The 19,842-nt window shown below is 37.9% G+C and overlaps 1 protein-coding gene across 3 annotated transcripts in view; it reads left to right on the top strand.

Moving 5' to 3' along the window:
- LOC145686533 (neural-cadherin-like) overlaps positions 1 to 19,842 on the top strand; it is a 581,532-nt gene that overhangs the window by 39,818 nt on the left and 521,872 nt on the right. For all 3 annotated transcript variants that reach the window (XM_081759985.1, XM_081759972.1, XM_081759978.1), the window contains exon 2: positions 16,015 to 17,562. In XM_081759985.1, coding sequence (XP_081616111.1) covers positions 16,212 to 17,562 — 1,351 coding nt within the window. In that variant the 5' untranslated portion in view covers positions 16,015 to 16,211. The remainder of the gene's footprint in view (positions 1 to 16,014; positions 17,563 to 19,842) is intronic.

Genomic DNA, 19,842 nt, shown 5'->3' with positions numbered 1-19,842 from the left:
TGCAGTTTATTGGCTCTAAACAAATTACAAGAACCAGAGCCAGGGCGATAGTGTAAGTACTGTGTCTATTTATATAAAAGAGTTTTAACTTACGTGGCGACGTTCCAATAGGTAGTAAATATAACTCACTAAATGTCACTGATAAAAACAAACTTGACTGTAGCACTTTTCACAAAATAAAACAAAACTGCACTAAACTGGGAGGGCACGAATCAGTCCTAGTGGGTAGGTAGGTAAGAGGTATACTATTTGATCTACCGGTCTGCGAACAGACATCAAATAGGGTAGGCTACCAGAGGTTAGGAACAGGTTACCGTTTGATCTACCGGTCTGCGAACAGACATCAAACAGGGTAGGTGTAAAGGTTACCGTCTGAACAAAGTTGGTTACCAGAAGGAATTAAGGTTACCGTTTGATCTACCGGTCTGCGAACAGACATCAAACAAGGAAGGTGTAAGGGTTTACCGTTTGATCTACCGGTCTGCGAACAGACATCAAACAGGGAGTAACTATTTGATCTACCGGTGCGTTTTAGGCCAGCTAAGCAATAAACTTAGAGTCTGTCAAAACACACATCAAATAGGGGTGCGACAGAACTTTAGCCGTCAACTTTCCTAAGCTTGCCAGCAGTTTCTGGAGCGAGTCCGGGCTGAAGCGAAGCTTTCGGAAGTAGATTGCCAAGTTCGGAAGGAGGTAACTTTAGCCGTCAGTTTCCTAAGCAGACCAGCAATTATGGGAGAACCCTGGCTGAACCGTCTTGCTTTCAGAAACAGATTGCCAAGTTACCGTGAGGATTAGGTAGGGTAGTACTTTGACCGTCAGTTTCCTAAGCCGACCAGCAATTATGGGAGAACCCTGGCTGAGCCATCGAGCTTTCGGAAACAGATTGCCAAGTACTGGGTAAACCAAGGTAGTGAGGTAGGTAACCAAGAGATTGAGTAGGCAGGCCTCCGTAGAGGCAGAGAGGTTTGAAGGCAGAGGGATGGACAACTAGAGACTTCTTCGTGATAAGTTCCTGAACTGAAACGTGCCTAACGAATTGCGTACTCCTCGTAGTCTGCACGTCTCTGAGGGGTTCAGGAGAGGGACGTTGTCCCACGAGAGAGGCCAAAACACGCGTTTTTAAGGGCCTCGGTCGGAGGTGCAAGCGGCACCAATTTACGGTCTGTGTGCAAAATAGTAACGTGAGCAAACGTTGCACTAGGACCGTAAGGTCAGAGGTTGAGCATGCGTGGAGATCTAAAAAGTACCTAGGGCGGAGCCCGAAGGGGATCCGTATCCTGAAAAGAAAGATTATTGGCTTTGCACACGGTTCGGGTGCACAAGGAGCTCGGAAGAGTTCCACTCTGAGGGGCGGAGACGCTAGCTATTGGAACGAGCCATGCCATTAACATCTAGATTGGCTAGAACAAGGTGCCTTGGGCGGAGCCAGGCAAAAGATAAGATTGTGTGTGTGCGCATGCGTGTGCATGTGATGTGTAGTCCTTGAATTTATGTGTGTGAGCCCCTTTCTCTGGAAGAATGAGGTTACATCGAGATATTACAGAGAATTGTACAAATAGTATCTTATACTATAAACATATATTAAAACATAAAAGATTTCAAGTAATAAACTTGAAAGGTTTTATACATAATGAACTCAAGACCCTTCGACAGTTTATCTTACTTGTTTTAGACCAAAGACATACATATATATTTAATGCTTCGAAGAACGAAAAAGAATCTTCCTTTTAGAAGCAAAAATGACATTTAAAAAGATACACAATCTATATGGGTTTCCTTAACAGTATTCTACCACTAATAATAATAATAATAATAATAATAATCTAACTTGTTAAAAGACTACATCAATATAGAAAAAGAACCAAGCTTCTGTATCGAACCAGAAGGGGAGAATGTTTATCTTAACTGCTGTTGACCTACAGGTCAGACAGGGGGAACTCGTGAAGGCAGACAGAATGTCTGGTTTCCAGCTAGGGAAAAAAAAGAACACTCAACACGAATTTGTATTTTTAAAGAAGTAAATGAATACGAATTCTGTTGCAGGTTTTAAAAATGAAAAAAAAAAAGAATATTTATTCGCAAAAAGAAATGGCGAATTTGCGGTTCCACTACAGTCCTTCCTCCTAGGGAAAGAAAAATTTTAACTGGAAGGCAAAAATTTAAGTTTTAACTGTAAGGCAAAAATTTTTCGTACTAACTACAATCAAAATTTGGAAAAAAAAAATTCCAAAATTAAATTTTAACGATAGTTCCTAGACCTAGTAACTCTCTGATTGAGATGAGGTGAATCATCATCTTGTGATTCCTCGTTAAAAGTTATTTCACCAGAAGCAGCTCGATAAGTAGCATTAAGAGCTGGACTATTTGATTGTACACCTGCAATGATTGTTGGCTTAAAACATATGGTTCTGATACAGTCTGAATTACACCATTTATTTCTGTGTCTACAACAATTAAACTTAAAACTACAATACACACAAAGAAATATCAAAATAGTAAACATGATTATATAAGTCAAAATAGAATAAGAAAATACATGGTTACTTTGTCTTATCTGCCATTCTTGTTCATTAATTAATTTTTCAACATCCTCAACACGATGGCTGGCATATTGTAAATCTGTAACTTTGTGTATGATATGATTTAACGGCAAAGTAAATTCCATATTCTTAATATTAATCTTTGAGTCTGAGAATATACAACAATCAATGCTATCATTTAGTAGTGGAGGCAAATCTTTACTTGTACTGTTACTTACATATATTTCCTGAGAACTGATTAAGGAATTTGGACCATAAGCTTTACAGTTTTTATCTAAAGTTAATTTTCCAGTTTTATGAATCAAAACAGTTTTCGACACATCATTTCCACAAACTATTGTTAATTTTTCTGGGAATGGCGAAGCAAATAGCCATTCATTATTATCTAATGAAATCCATAAAATATTTCTCAATTCTACTATACGTTTGTTACAATCTGCTGGAATTGATTTAACAAAATCAATAAGTTTTACTTCACAGTCTTCATTGCTGTGTGTAGGTTTTAGCGGAAATGTTTGTTTACAAACCCTTGAAAATGAAGTTAATTCTTTACAAGTATTAAACATATGTTCATCAATTTTACCATAATATTGTTTCGATACTTCAATAATCAAATACGGATTTTGAGGCTGTATAAAGAAATACTTATTGTCTTTAAGCTCAGTTGGAAATGGAATTAATTTATACATATTAAATCTTAAACCATCAGTCAAAGGTAAACTAATAACATAACCAAGAATTTTCTGATTGATGAAAACATCTAAATCTACAATTTTTAATAATGCATAACCTATTGAAGAGCCAGGTGGAATGGGTAATGACATGCCTTGTGGAATCACAGAGGCGCTTAATTTAAAATGTTCTAATATCTCTTTAGGAGTAATTACATGAGGAGATAAAATACCAGATTGAGCATTTAGAATGGATTGTAACAAAATTTCAAATGCGACATCTAATTCTTCTAACATAAGTGAAATAGAATGCAGATAATTATCCCATTCGACCTTCACTTCAAGTTCGTTTATCGAATGCATAAATGTTTGACTACGAGCATTAATTTCTCTTTTAACATCTTCTAAACCTTTTTGTAAAACTTGTTCATTATGTTCAATAGACAACACAGTATTATTAATAGTTTTCAAAGTGGCTTTTACAATAGTCATTGATTCTTTAGTTAATTTCAAAAAGTTTGACTGTTCATTTTCTAATTTACTAATTTGTTCTGTATAGTAAGTAGCATCTTGAGAATCTAAAGTACCAAACAAAATTTTCGATATTTCACCAACAAAATTAAATATTCCTCTTTTGGTTTTCACCTTGGTTTTGACAATTTGATTTATGACTGAATTAGTTTGCTCAACCTTGTGTAGTTTTCGGATAAGTACGTCTAATCGAGGTTCTCGACGAGAACGATCGGAATAGATAACTCTTGATTTGTATAGTTCGTTTGCTGTTCCCAAGTAGGTGGAGACACGGTGCAAAGTTTGTTCATAATCGGACAGATTAACAAAGGTCACAAGCTTCCATTGTCTGTTATATAAAACTGCTTCTCCTAAGAAGTCATAATATATACCAACAGTATTTGTTATTGTCTGAATTTGAGAGCTAGTGACATTTGCTGTCTGGATAATCGGAAGAATTACCGCCAAGCAAGCAAGCAACGAGAGAGGATGTCTCATGATGGCTGCGAACAAAAATGGAAACTACATTACCTACTAATAGTATCTACTAATAATATAACTTTAACCTATTAGCATGAACTACAAATGTTTTTCTTCGATTAGCAATAGTACAATTAACACCTTTAACTTTAACTACTTTGTATGGACCGATCCACTGTGAATCCAATTTCTTGGATCGTCCTCTTCTAACAGATTCATCTTTAAGTAACACTTGATCGCCTGCTTTAAACAATTGTTCTTTATGAGAGGCGGTCTTATCATATTGTTCTTTGTTTTTAACCTTAGCTTGTTTCAGTTTTGATCTAGCTAACTCGTAACTGTTCTGAAGCTTCTGCTTTAGAGTTTTGATGTAATCATCATACGCGTAATTAATGTCGGTAGATTGTTTCTGTAATATACCAGGGATGTTAGCCATCCGGCCAAACATCAACTCGTGTGGAGTATAGTTAGTTACTGAATGCGGAGTTGTATTGTAAGCAAAAGCAGCGTATGGCAACCAGACGTCCCAGTCCAGTTGATTTTCAGACACATAATGCCTCAGATACTCAGCAAGAGATCTATGAACTCTTTCAACGAAGTTAGTCTGAGGGTGGAATGCACTAGTATGTAGTTTCCTAATCTGGAACATGCGACACATTTTCTTAAAGGTATCGCTCATAAAATTAGTTCCTTGATCGGTTAAAATGGTTTGAGGTATACCGAAAACACAAACAAATTTCGTCACAAATGCTTCAGCTACGGTTTCTGCATCTTGTTGCTGTAGGGGAATGGTCACTAAATATTTCGATAATTCATCTTGGCATGTTAAGATGTATTTGTTTCCGAGAGAACTCTCAGGAAACGGCCCTACAAGATCTAAAGCACATTTCTCAAATACTACATCAGGAGTGGTGGTCAAAACCATGGGAAGTTTGACATTAGGTTGGGTGAGTTTGTTCTTTTGACACGACTCACATTTCTTTATGTATTCTTCGACATCGGTGTTTAGTCTTTTCCAAGATTTCGGATCGATATTGTTCAACTCTAAGTACGCTTTGATTTTAGCTATAGTTCGATGAATACCTTGGTGTCCACCGGTAGGAAGGTTGTGAAACTCTTTCAGAATCCTACTCTTTGTTTCTTCGTCAAGGGTAGAAGGTTGACCTTCTGGATCGGGGTCTAAATATGCAATACGACTCAATGCATCAGCATTGGTATTACGGACACCTGCTTTATAAACAATCTTATAATTGTATTCTTCTAGCTTAATTCTCCATCTTAAAAGTCTACTACTAGGATCTTTTACACTAAACACCCAAAGCAAAGGTTTATGGTCAGTCACAAAGGTGGTTTCCTTTCCAAAGATGTATGGGCGGAATAGTTTGGCAGCCCAAACTATCGCAAGTAATTCACGTTCGGTTGTGGAGTAATTTCTTTCAGCATTATTAAGTGTACGACTAGCGTAAGCGATTGGTTTGTCTTGGCCAATTTGGCCCTGAGACAAGATAGCTCCAATTGCGACTTCTGAGGCGTCACAGGTAATAATAAAGGGACGGCTCATGTCAGGATATTGAAGGAGAGGTGGTGTTGTCAATTTTTCCTTCAAAGTTTGGAACGCTAGTTCTTGTTTAGTTTCCCACTTGAATGAAACATCTTTCTTTAACAAAAGAGTGAGAGGTTTGGCTATGTTGCTATAGCCTTCAATAAATCTACGGTAATAAGAACTTAATCCTAAAAATCCACGCAATTGCTTGACATTTTTCGGATGCGGAAAATGTAACACTTTCTCAATTAAGCGAGGGTCTGGCTTCAGACCTTGATCTGTTATTTGATGTCCTAAATATGTTACTTCTTTTCTAAGAAATTCACACTTATCAGGCTGAAGTTTGAGGTTGTAGGTTCGAAACCTATCAAATACAAGTTTCAATCTTGACATATGTTCCTTTAAGTCTCTACTATAGATACAACAATCGTCTAAATACGAAAAACACTTTAATCCTTGCAATCCGGATAGAACAATATTCATCATTCTCTGAAATGTTGCGGGGGCACCGCATAATCCAAAGCTCATGCGATTATACTCGTAATGACCATATGGTGTACTGAAGGCGGTCTTACTACGGTCTTCAGGTTTAATTCGAATCTGTTGGTACGAACTGGCTAAATCCAAGGTCGTAAAGTATTTCGATTGCCCTAACTGATCTAGTATTTCTGTAATATTCGGTAAAGGAAAGCTATCTCCAATAGTAATCTGATTAAGCCTACGAAAATCTAAACATATACGAATCTTAGGTTTGCCTGATGCATCCATCTTTTTCGGCACTATTAATATCGGAAAATTCCAAGGACTCTTGCTTGGGGAAATTATACCTTCATCTAACATCTTATCGATTTGATTTTGTACTTCTGCCTTATGTACCTCGGGAATACGGTACGGTTTCTGAGTCACGACTGTACCTCGTTTGTCGGGATGAATGGGGATGCTATGTTCGATCACATCAGTATAGGAGAGTTTGTCTCCCTCTAAATAAAATAAATCATGATATTCTTCACAATGCGACAGTATTAACGCTTGCTCTTCTGGATTCAAATGGTCTAATCGCAAGTTCTGCCTAAGTAATTCTAAACGCGATTTTAATCCTTTAGTTTGACTTGCATTGTCAGATTTGCTCAATGCATAAACACTATGAGATTTTGTCATATCAAGAAGTGGTTCAAAATCTAAAGAGATTGGAGGAATTTGTACGTCTACCTCATTTTCAGTCAAATTCAAAATGCTAGTTACACATTTGTTATCGGATGCTTTAACTATAGCGTCTGGCAGGAATACACCGTCTGCCAAAGTACGTTTGGACAAAAATCCTATCCCATTATCTTCAGTCTTAACTTCAATTAGCTTTTCGGTACGTGCTGGGATCTTTACTTTAGTTCCTACATCAATTTTCAATTCAGCTTGTCCGTCATACGAAATTACACAGTGATGTTCAAGAAGAAAATCTCTGCCTATTATACCTGCTACATTAGGAGGTAATAAATCACTACGCATTACATGAAAAGTATGAGTCACTCTATTCTTGCCTATTTCTAATTTAAGATCTAATGTACCTAAAGTATGGGCATGAAAATTATTGAATCCATGCACTGGAGTGGAGTCACATCTATGTATCTTTCTCAACATTGACTCACGTAAATGGCTATACTTGATAAGCGATAGATCTGAGCCTGAATCTAATAACATTTCGTGATTCTTATTTAAATCCATCATTCGAACTTTAATTTTACCTTTTTCATCGATTATACTCTTAGTGGAACATTCGCATAATTGGGCGTAACGTCCAATTGTATCAGACTTAACAGAATTTCGATCAGGTTTCTGAGGTGGGGACACCTTCGTACAATTATTACTCGTTTGTTCAGTGGAACAAAGGAAAATCTTCTTAACATTATCATTCTGATTTCTATTACTATCAACACGTTTCTCTAATTTAACTTTTGAGGAGTTGTGTTTCGATAAACAACATAAAGACTTATTCTTGCTACAAGATTTTGGCTTGGTGCTGTGGTCAGCACGGCATTTCTCTTTCAATTCACAATCATGCGTGTCAACGACGGGATGACGACGCGGTGAGACATTATTCGGTTTTGGTCGCGGAGAAAGTTTGCGCGGTGTACGGCGCTGGGGACACACATACACTGGGCGACGCGGAGGACTACGCGCTGGGCGATGCTGAGTGCGACGCGGAGAATGACTATGCGATCGGCGACGCTGAGTGCGACGCGGAGAATGAGTACACGCTGGGCGATGACACTGAGAACGGCGCGGAGAAGGATCTCGCGCTGGGCGACGCTGAATGCGACGCGGAGAACGGCTTCGCGTTTTGCGGCAACGAGAACTACGCGGAGAAGGACTGCGCGTTTGACGGTGATGAGAACAGCGCGGGGAGCGACTTCGCGTTCGGCGATGCGGAGAACTACGGTTCTGCCGGGTACAAACATGGATACGCTTCTTCGCACAAGTATGGTTACGCTTTGCACGACAATGATAGGAGTGTGTACAACGTAAAACACAACAAGAATTGGAATCCTCAAATTTGTCACTATTTTCACTACAATGTTTATCATGCGGTTCTTCATGCGAGTCTACTGAATGATCGCAATCTTCTAAACAATGAACCTTTTTCTTAAAATTTCTACTATCCTTACGGGAATGAGAAGAGTTATGAGAATCTCTAGATTTACTTTCAGAATGCTTTTTCTGGGAAAATTTCCTATTTCCTTTCTTCTCTGACTTATGGTTATGATTTGAAGAATTTGCCCTATCTTCATTCTTGGAATCTAATGGCTTTCGTCTCTGAGACAATATGTGCGATTCTTCAACTAGAGCGAAATCTACTAATTGAGCGAAACTATCATCTTCTGTACTTTTACCACGAATTACTGTTTGAATGCGGGGATCGCTAATTCCCTGGACAAAAGATGCTTTTGTCAAATGATCAATAAGTGAATGAGCACCAGCTCTTTCAGTTTCACTACATATTTTCGAAGCAGCAGCTTTCAGTTCAGCTCGAATTGTATCTAACTTGCTAGCCCATGAGCTAATACCCTCATTTTTGCCTTGCCTGGCAGAAAACAATAAACAAGCATAATAATCAATAGATCTATGTGTAGCATAATTCTCTTCTAATATTGTCTTAACTGCTTCCCAAGTATCTACGTTCAATCTAACTAAAATACGATTTCTAGGTTCTCCTAAAATTTTCGACTTAATAAACTTCAATAATACAGGTTTATCACGGGGATTAACTAACCCTTGAGCAATTTCACAACTATCAATAAATTGCCTCAACTTAGAACGATCTCCTGTAAATGGTTCTGCAATAACCTGAATTGCCTGAGAAACTTTAACATATTCTGGCTGTATGTTACTTCCGTCAGCTTCTGCCATGATTAAAAATTCAAATTACGTTTCAACGTAGAAACAACAAATTAAATTAATGAATGAACCTCTTAGATTTGCGAAAACTCGAAGGTTTGAGCAATTAATGGTTTCTGAGAGGAATTTCTTACTTAACCTAACTAAATTTAAATTCACGATGAGTTTATTCACCTGTATGGGGCTTTAAAATGCCTAATTTCAACACTAAAATGCACTGCACTTATTTTAAACACTAATGAACTGAAATCACTAATGTGCGTTTGGCGTCACGATATAGTGAGCAGGATGTTTTGCTGATTGATGGCCAGTCAAACAACAAAAGCGTCCTTTTCCCTTTTTCGCTTCCGCCAAGGAGGATGGAATGAAAGTTAAACAGATGGAAAAAAACTTTCAGCACACAATAAATACCACACATGCAAAATGCACATGCACAAAACACAGTTCACTTAAATAACTTAAACTGGTATCAAAGTTTACGATGTCACAATTATTCCTGATATCCTAAGGCTGTGCAAAAAGTTCACGATATCCTAGGTTGTTCAAGATATCCTAAGTTGTTCAAGATATCCTAGATTGTTCAAGATATCCTAGGTTGTTCAAGATATCCCACAAAGCTGACACCAAATTATGTGGCGGGCCGGCGGTATGCGTTTGCGTAGACCGGCACCCACACAAGAGAGTTTTGTAATTTACCAAAATACTTCTAATTAGTCAACCAAAGTTTCTGCAAAACACCAACTATAACTCGAGCGGCAAAGTTATACTGGAAACAGGAACTCAGCTAACAAAACAGTCTGAAGAATCTTAGTATTACACGGTAGCGTTGGCCGTGGCCAAGACTTATCTTCTAATGGAAACAATGGAATCGTTATCCTGATTAAGGTTTGATAACCAACAATCCTTTGGGATATCTCTTGAAACAAAACTCGAGAAATGTGTTCCTTGCAGTAAGCCTGCAGTTTATTGGCTCTAAACAAATTACAAGAACCAGAGCCAGGGCGATAGTGTAAGTACTGTGTCTATTTATATAAAAGAGTTTTAACTTACGTGGCGACGTTCCAATAGGTAGTAAATATAACTCACTAAATGTCACTGATAAAAACAAACTTGACTGTAGCACTTTTCACAAAATAAAACAAAACTGCACTAAACTGGGAGGGCACGAATCAGTCCTAGTGGGTAGGTAGGTAAGAGGTATACTATTTGATCTACCGGTCTGCGAACAGACATCAAATAGGGTAGGCTACCAGAGGTTAGGAACAGGTTACCGTTTGATCTACCGGTCTGCGAACAGACATCAAACAGGGTAGGTGTAAAGGTTACCGTCTGAACAAAGTTGGTTACCAGAAGGAATTAAGGTTACCGTTTGATCTACCGGTCTGCGAACAGACATCAAACAAGGAAGGTGTAAGGGTTTACCGTTTGATCTACCGGTCTGCGAACAGACATCAAACAGGGAGTAACTATTTGATCTACCGGTGCGTTTTAGGCCAGCTAAGCAATAAACTTAGAGTCTGTCAAAACACACATCAAATAGGGGTGCGACAGAACTTTAGCCGTCAACTTTCCTAAGCTTGCCAGCAGTTTCTGGAGCGAGTCCGGGCTGAAGCGAAGCTTTCGGAAGTAGATTGCCAAGTTCGGAAGGAGGTAACTTTAGCCGTCAGTTTCCTAAGCAGACCAGCAATTATGGGAGAACCCTGGCTGAACCGTCTTGCTTTCAGAAACAGATTGCCAAGTTACCGTGAGGATTAGGTAGGGTAGTACTTTGACCGTCAGTTTCCTAAGCCGACCAGCAATTATGGGAGAACCCTGGCTGAGCCATCGAGCTTTCGGAAACAGATTGCCAAGTACTGGGTAAACCAAGGTAGTGAGGTAGGTAACCAAGAGATTGAGTAGGCAGGCCTCCGTAGAGGCAGAGAGGTTTGAAGGCAGAGGGATGGACAACTAGAGACTTCTTCGTGATAAGTTCCTGAACTGAAACGTGCCTAACGAATTGCGTACTCCTCGTAGTCTGCACGTCTCTGAGGGGTTCAGGAGAGGGACGTTGTCCCACGAGAGAGGCCAAAACACGCGTTTTTAAGGGCCTCGGTCGGAGGTGCAAGCGGCACCAATTTACGGTCTGTGTGCAAAATAGTAACGTGAGCAAACGTTGCACTAGGACCGTAAGGTCAGAGGTTGAGCATGCGTGGAGATCTAAAAAGTACCTAGGGCGGAGCCCGAAGGGGATCCGTATCCTGAAAAGAAAGATTATTGGCTTTGCACACGGTTCGGGTGCACAAGGAGCTCGGAAGAGTTCCACTCTGAGGGGCGGAGACGCTAGCTATTGGAACGAGCCATGCCATTAACATCTAGATTGGCTAGAACAAGGTGCCTTGGGCGGAGCCAGGCAAAAGATAAGATTGTGTGTGTGCGCATGCGTGTGCATGTGATGTGTAGTCCTTGAATTTATGTGTGTGAGCCCCTTTCTCTGGAAGAATGAGGTTACATCGAGATATTACAGAGAATTGTACAAATAGTATCTTATACTATAAACATATATTAAAACATAAAAGATTTCAAGTAATAAACTTGAAAGGTTTTATACATAATGAACTCAAGACCCTTCGACAGTTTATCTTACTTGTTTTAGACCAAAGACATACATATATATTTAATGCTTCGAAGAACGAAAAAGAATCTTCCTTTTAGAAGCAAAAATGACATTTAAAAAGATACACAATCTATATGGGTTTCCTTAACAGTATTCTACCACTAATAATAATAATAATAATAATAATAATCTAACTTGTTAAAAGACTACATCAATATAGAAAAAGAACCAAGCTTCTGTATCGAACCAGAAGGGGAGAATGTTTATCTTAACTGCTGTTGACCTACAGGTCAGACAGGGGGAACTCGTGAAGGCAGACAGAATGTCTGGTTTCCAGCTAGGGAAAAAAAAGAACACTCAACACGAATTTGTATTTTTAAAGAAGTAAATGAATACGAATTCTGTTGCAGGTTTTAAAAATGAAAAAAAAAAAGAATATTTATTCGCAAAAAGAAATGGCGAATTTGCGGTTCCACTACATTTGATTACTACTCGTATATTTTGTTGGTATCTTTGTTCATAACAAGGTTTGGTTTCTTTGCTGAACTTTGTATCAAATATCGTACTGATCAGGGTTTTTGTCTAGACAATGAATCGACTAAATTCCATTGAAAAATAAAGATATTTGATCTATTTAAAGTACGTTTCCCTTTTTGTTTCTTTGTTTGTTGGTTGATTTTGGGTTTAACATCTCTTTTCAGCAAAGAAATTACGTGATATGGACCTACAGCTTAACGTGGTATCCAAAGCACATGAACTTCTATCGCCGCCATCTTGTTTGTTTGTTTGTTGAAATTGCATTGAGGTCCTATAAGACGTGGACCTACAGTTTAAGGTGGAATTCGAATCACCGGAATGCGTTCAAATTATTTTATTCTCGTCTACCAAGTTATCGAACCCGGGACCAGTTGCACCAAAGGCGTGCACGCGAGCTCCCTTCTTGTGCCTATATGGTTAGCGTACGCGTCGTCGACGCTAGAGACCCTGGTACGATACCTGGTGTGAGTTAATGTAGTTTAGATCCCACGTTAACCTGTAGGTCCACGTTCATGTCTCACATAGCCTTGCTATTGAACTTAGCGCAAAACAAGTACTCAACAAACCAAAAGCGTACGCGTGCTAGCCACTTTTTTTCATTTGTGTATTTAAGGGTCTTCACTACAGCGAAATTAAACTACCGCTAATATTTTAGTTTTTCTGTAATATCTTCAAATCAAATAAAAAATATTCGAAAAGCAGAAAGGTAGTGAACTAGACAATACGATTTTACATGTGATACTTTTACCACAATTCACCTATCCGCTTTTGGTATCACGCTATTTCAAGAACCCGCAAAAAATGCTCCTATCCACAGTTGCATATCGAGAGCAGATAGATGAGTTGTGATAGCGGTATAACATGCAAAATCGTATTGTCTAGTTCACTACGTTTTCGCTTTTCGAGTATTTTTATTTGTTTTGAAGATATTACAGAAAAACTAAAATTAGCGGTAGTTTAATTTCGCTGTAGTGAAGACCTTTAATTCATCACAACCAAGACATTTGCCTCGATTGTCGTCTTCTTAATATTAGTCACTTTCCTATTTAATTCAGAGAGGAGCACGGTCGTTCAGTGGTGGAGCGGTTACCAGTGGTTGTGTATGGTTCGTAGTTCGATCCCCGGCAAAGTAAGTTTGTGGTGGATAACATCGTGTCAGTGAGTTTTCTCGGTTACTCTCCTTTCCTCCCACATTCTCACTCCACGAATTCTTTCCATAATCATTCACTTACTTTGATTATCGTCTTCTTTAGCCTAAAGGGTACAATCGTAAGACGTTAAACAGAAATATTTACGTTTCCTACTTAATCCAGTACGACAGGGACGTGAACACAGAAACTTCGACGACAGCTAAGCTTCCACGAAGAGCTCATGCTTTTAAAGTGGACTCGAACCCCCTAATGGATTAACCTCAGGATCGTCAGCCTAACATCTCAGGCTTGTCGGCTGTAATATACACCTCACCGGGTCCACTAGACGAACAGGGAACGGGAAGGCTTATGGGATCGAACTAAATTATTTTTAAGGGTACGGAACATCCTCATATCTTGAAACTTCCCCTGAGAGGGACAAGCATTGATATGCATGGACTCCCGTAGAAAATATGAAGTTCAGACCCTATTAAAATATGAAATTAGACCCTCCGAGAATTTAAAACCATAATAAAAATTTTATTATTTCTAGGAACTCCAGTTGATGTTTTGCTGAACTAGGGCTCTGTTTACATTTATGCTTCATCTTAGGGAAATTTATTTTATTCAGATGATGGGACAGCATCAGCATTTTAAATTATTTTCAATTTTTCGCAAATAATATGGTGGTCGCATTCTATTATTTACAAGTTACATTGAGGGGACAATATCTAACACAACTTAAAGCCTGAGGGAAGTATATATTATTTCTGGATGCCTTAATAGTAGATATTTTACTGAAATGAACCCACATCACATTTTTGCTTCATTTCTAAAAAAAATTGTGTAGTTTTTAAATGTGGTGAACCCATTTCATACTTCATTTACGTGGGTCGTTTAGTATGTAAGTTTCCCTAAACTGTTATATATATGGGGATTATGTAGAGAGGTGAGGAAGGACCCACCTATATGTACCTTAAAAACACTTTTTTTTCTACAGCTTAGGGAAACTTATACAGGGTGTTTCAAAACAATATTGACAACGTTTGGGAGGTAATTCCTGACAGCAAGATAACACAAGAAGTATAGACCAACCGGGGTGCACAAGTGCTTCCTTTTGTAGTTATAGGCTGCCGAAAACATGAAAAAAATGAACTTTAAAGGAGCATAGCTCCAAAACTATGGGACCTACCGTAGTCGGGTCAAGACTTCACTTAGGAACTAGTACTATGTGTCCTAACCAAATATCCAAGTTTCAGAATCTTGCGGTACTCACGCAACAATTTTTATATAGAAAGTTTGACTAAGGGCATATAATTTGAAGTACTCACCAACTACCTCTGTAAAATCTGTTGCAGAAGTACCACAGAATTCTGAAACATGAATATTTGGATAGGGCACATACAAATTCTTAAGTAAAGTCTTGACCCGACTGGGATAAGTCCCATAGTATTGGAGCTATGGACCTTTAAAGTTCATTTTTTCATGTTTTCGGCAGCCTATAACTCCGAAAGGAAGCATTTGTGCACACAGGTTGGTCTATACTTTTTGCCTTATCTTGGTGTCACTAATTATCTCCCAAACATTGTCGGTGTTGTTTTGAAACACCCTGTATAGAGAATGACCCACGTATATGTTCATGTTCGTATAGTATCATATGGAGTAAAAAAGATTTACTTTGAAGTGGGTTCTCTCTAAAGCCAGGAAGCGTAAATGGAGAGTAGTTGTCCCTCCTGTCCCCTCCCCCCACAAACCACTACCCTGGTACAGTATATACTATCATATGCATCCATAGGAACATATTTTTGCCTGTCTTAGGGGTATACTCGCACAGTAGTTGAATGCAGGTTTTAAGTACTGATGTTAAAATTATTAAAATAATTATTCGAAATATTTTCTGCTGTTAAAAATCTGAATATTTGTTTCCAATATTTGAACAATCATTCGAATAATTCGAATGTTCAAAGAATCCATTTTTTTAGAGTACTAAATTATTTGAATTTTAACAGTTCTAGTTTCAACTTTCAGGATCGACTTGCATTAGCAAATTTCCTGTAGTTTTATGACGTCATACTTCTAACTTATTTAATGGAAGATCGTGAAATTCAGCAAAATAATTAAAAATTATTTCATTCTTCTCCGTGTCCTCGAACAACATGACATATTGTTACCATCCGTGTGTATGGAAATATTAACACTAAATTAGACATTATATTAACGACAAATTCTGTTAACAGTGCCGACGTAACTCTTTTCGCTGTGGCAGTGCGAGAAATGAAATAGCAAATAAACTTCATCTTCTAACATACAAACAGCAAAGAACCTTCAACCTTACAGCAGAAGCACGTTCAACTGGGATCTGGTGGATACTCAAAGCATCTATTCCGAATACTATTTACTTGTGACTTCATTCTTACAGCCGATTATTTCTTTATTTAATTAGTCTCTTATTTGTCACCACCACGCTAGTTCAATCCAAAGTGCAAAATATTTAGGGAATATAAATGTTTTCGAAAGCTGCCTAATTAAATGTTTATCTTTATATACTTGTTATTTTGAGTTGTTCTATGTGCAGAACGTTGAAGCTAATTGTACATTTTCTTTTTTGTCTTTTCAGATTGCCCTTGGTTTGTGTGAATCTGAACAGATGATGAAATAAACTATCCAAATGTGTTGAACAGAAGTGTGTGCGTACTTTTTCCGGTGGGACGATTTGATAGGGAGTAAGGTACTTTAGAAACCTCCAAAAATATTTTTTTTGGAGGTTTTCGTCTTTTTGTAGCTAATAGGGAAGGAGAAGAAGACGTAAAAAAAATGACTGGAAGACTGTTAAAGATGGAGACATCGCGAATGATTTGTAGGTTTTATCCTTTGACCGCGCTATTCTTGTTACTGGCTGCTCATTCGTCGAATTATTACGTTGATGGATTGGCCATTCGAAGTATTGTTACAGTTCCTCACGACATATATCCGGGATACAGCATCAAGAAATTTGATTCTCTGGGACAAAGCTTCAAACTCCTTGAAACAGGTTACTCCGAGTTTTTCACAGTTCTTGACGATGGTTTAGTAATGACAACAGCAGACCTTACTCCATTAGTAAACCAACCGGTGAATCTGGTGGTCTTAGAAGAAGCGCCAAATCACACGGCAACACATACTTTACAATTGTACATTCTCAACAGTCATCAAATGTTACATTTCAAGAAAGATTTATACGAGGGTCAAGTGAAGGAAAATGCTCCGGCTGGCGCAATAGTGAAAGGAATTCCCGATTTATCAGCCAATGCGAACGCGAGAAGGATTGTTCGTTATGATATCATATCAGGCAATGATGACGGTTCTTTCAAACTCGTGTTTCCATCAAATATTACAACGGAAAGCGTTCAAGTGGTTACGTCAAAACCGCTAGACAGAGAGACCAAATCAGTGTACTTGCTAAAAGTGGAAGCGTCTGATGAAAAGGGTATAGACAAAGCCCAAACACAGGTCAACGTGGAAATATTGGATGAAAATGATAACAGTCCAGTGTTCTCAAAAAGTGTGTATAGATTTGTGGTCCCGTTAAATACCACGCGGTTCAGTTGCATTGGTACAGTGTTTGCTAAAGATGCTGACGGTGATAAAGTAGCGTACAAGCTGGCAACACCTTCAAACCTCTTGGTTATTGTTCCTCAAACAGGTGATATACTGCTTGCTGGAGATCCTCAAGAGAAATCGTACGAAGTGGAAGTAGAAGCACATGATATTCGGTCACCAACACGATTTGCAGAACAACCTGCCAAAATTTGGGTCGAATTCGGTGATTCGACATCAGATCTTGACGAATTAACTAATTTGGCAGCGGCTTCCGGGATTGATGATGAGAACAACGCGATTGACTCGTTAAAACCGCATCGTATCGCTAAGAGACGCGTAACTCGAGCCGTGCGTCCAACCAAAAGGATGGAATTCACAGAAGCGGAAGGTGGTACCGAAGGACGTGTAGTGTTTCAGTTGGAAAAAGAAACGGAACGCGAGACATTCAAGATTCGTGATGAAAATCCTTGGGTTACTGTCGAGCCCAATGGAGCGGTTCGCGTCAAGAAGAAGTGGGACTACGAAGAACTTGGACCAGAGAAGACCATTGACTTCTGGGTTACCATAACCAACGCAGCAACAACAGGTAAGTCATACTTTTCCTACACATTCTTGAATATTGTGCATTCTTCAGCTAAATAGTTTCATTTACTCAACTAGCCGGCCTCAAGAAATTGTTCCAAAGTGAATCAGTGGATTTTGGGGAAATCAAATCACAGTTTCTTTCTTACAAAGTGGATACACTTGACTTTTAAGAAGAAGCAATATTTTCGGACAGTAGCGGCTTTTCCTGTCAACGGATGACATATTTGTATATGAGTGTTCTTGACAGGTTCTAGCTCACTTATCCTAACATAGCTAGATGGACCTATTAAGCCAGTAGAGCAGGGGTAGAGTGGTCAGTCCCGTTCACATGTAGTTCAAAGAGGGTTATGTCAGACTGGAAATTAAGAACTGGACTAGATGAATACGTTGGTAATTAGGGGTAGGAGTATCACTTACACAAGAACTGTGTAATTAATCGTGGCTTTATTACAGAGATATTAGTTAATTAATATTATTTCGACATAAAGGACTCTGACTTAGAAGCCAGAACCTTCAAGAGGTAATTATATAATTATTTCACTATTTTATTTGTTTTCTTAAGATTTTAAAAAAAATAATTGTTAAAATGCTATAAGAATTATTGTAAACATTTCTAAAATTTGATATTAACTATAACGCTTTCGTAACATTTAAAAAAAAACTTCTATTATTTTCAAATAATAATAATAATAATAATAATAATAATAATAAAGTTCAACTCATGTTAAAAATTGACGCATGTCTGCTCCAAATCTTTCTGAGATGTTAACTAGTTATTAAGCCATTGTAGTTCTGAGTAACCAGGGTTTGCAGCCATATACAGTAAATTTAACCTCATATAATCTAAGAAGAATTAGAAGTCATTAGGAAAAAGACAAAAATAGGAGTGTATGAATTAATGATTATATCTGCTGTATTATGTGTTGTTTTAGCAAACAACTCGAGGGTACAAAAGCAAATAGAAGATCTAAAGGATACGTAATGAAAACAAGAAACGATTCACAATAGTCACGTCTGTAGTATGTGTTACGTCTTGTAGCAGTGAATGTTGACTGAATGCTAAATGATTAATTTCTGTGCAGATCTATATAAATGTGTGTGTGTTGGCATCGTAACAATGTTCCTAGTATGAGACAATTGTGAAAAGCGAATTCCGTTGTTGTTTATTTTCTGTGTAATTTCAGGTGTTTTGATACTATAATGCAAGAATTCCCGAATTATGTATCGCCCTTTATAAGTGTTACAAGCAGGAATTTCGAAATAAAAGGAGGAGGGAAGATCGGGGAATTCAAGAATTCTCTTGTCATTAGAAGAGTTCTCTTTGTGTTGGCGTTGCATGAAAGCACGGATAAAGCTAATAGAGTTTCAAATACTTTTGAGGAATTCAGAACATTTTGTTTCAGCGCCTGTTACAAGGACTTTTTTCTACAAAATGTTACAGGCTCTAGAGATAGATCTATACCTATTAAGGTGCGATAAGACTAGAAGGCCTATCCAAATATTTACAGGGCAAGCTCAAAATAATGCACCTAATCGTTAATACATCGTATTTTATTAATGTATGATTTATATTATAATGATCCGTATAAACGTGAGGCAAGCAAATAGTAGCTTCCAAGTGTAGGCTATCTAAGAATACCTCTGAAGCATATCCTTTCGTAGACTGTTTTTTATCGTGTAAGGATGGACCGTGACACGATCTCTTCGTCATCGTTCCCAGCAGAAAAAAACTGTTGAGTGCAATACACCAATTCGAAGATGCAATACACCACACAACGAAGACATACGATGCTACTAAGGGTAGCATTTCGTGAAACTTCGGCGAACATGAGCGACAAAGAGTTAGAAAGAGGAAGTGTAAGATTTTGCATTATTTTTGTGATTTGCAGCAGATATATAAAAATTAATATATTAATGCCATTCGCATTCAGTAACTTTTAAACTGTGACTAAAAGTTAATAATAATAATAATAATAATAATAATAATAATAATAATAATAATAATAATAATAATAAGAAGAAGAAGAAGAAGAAGAAGAAGAAGCCTGTCTCGACTCGAAAATATGTTTCTGTCTCGACTCGACTCGAATTCGAGACGAGACGTTTTGAAATTCGAGTCGAGACAAAATATACGAGTTAGAAAATACGCATATGTCAGCCAGGAGTAAAAGTTGGAGTTCAATATCTCATGAACAATCCTTACTTATTTTATGTTGGGAACAAAACCTTAACTACTGTATGTAGTTTATTGTTTTGTAATGCAATGTTTACAAAAATCCCT

This window comes from Thermobia domestica, chromosome 1, assembly GCF_964235325.1.
Source record: "Thermobia domestica chromosome 1, izTheDome1.hap1.1, whole genome shotgun sequence".
NCBI classification, from domain to species: Eukaryota; Metazoa; Arthropoda; class Insecta; order Zygentoma; family Lepismatidae; genus Thermobia; species Thermobia domestica.
The sequence above is the reverse complement of the archived record's forward strand: the minus strand, read 5'-3'. Positions and strand labels throughout refer to the sequence as shown.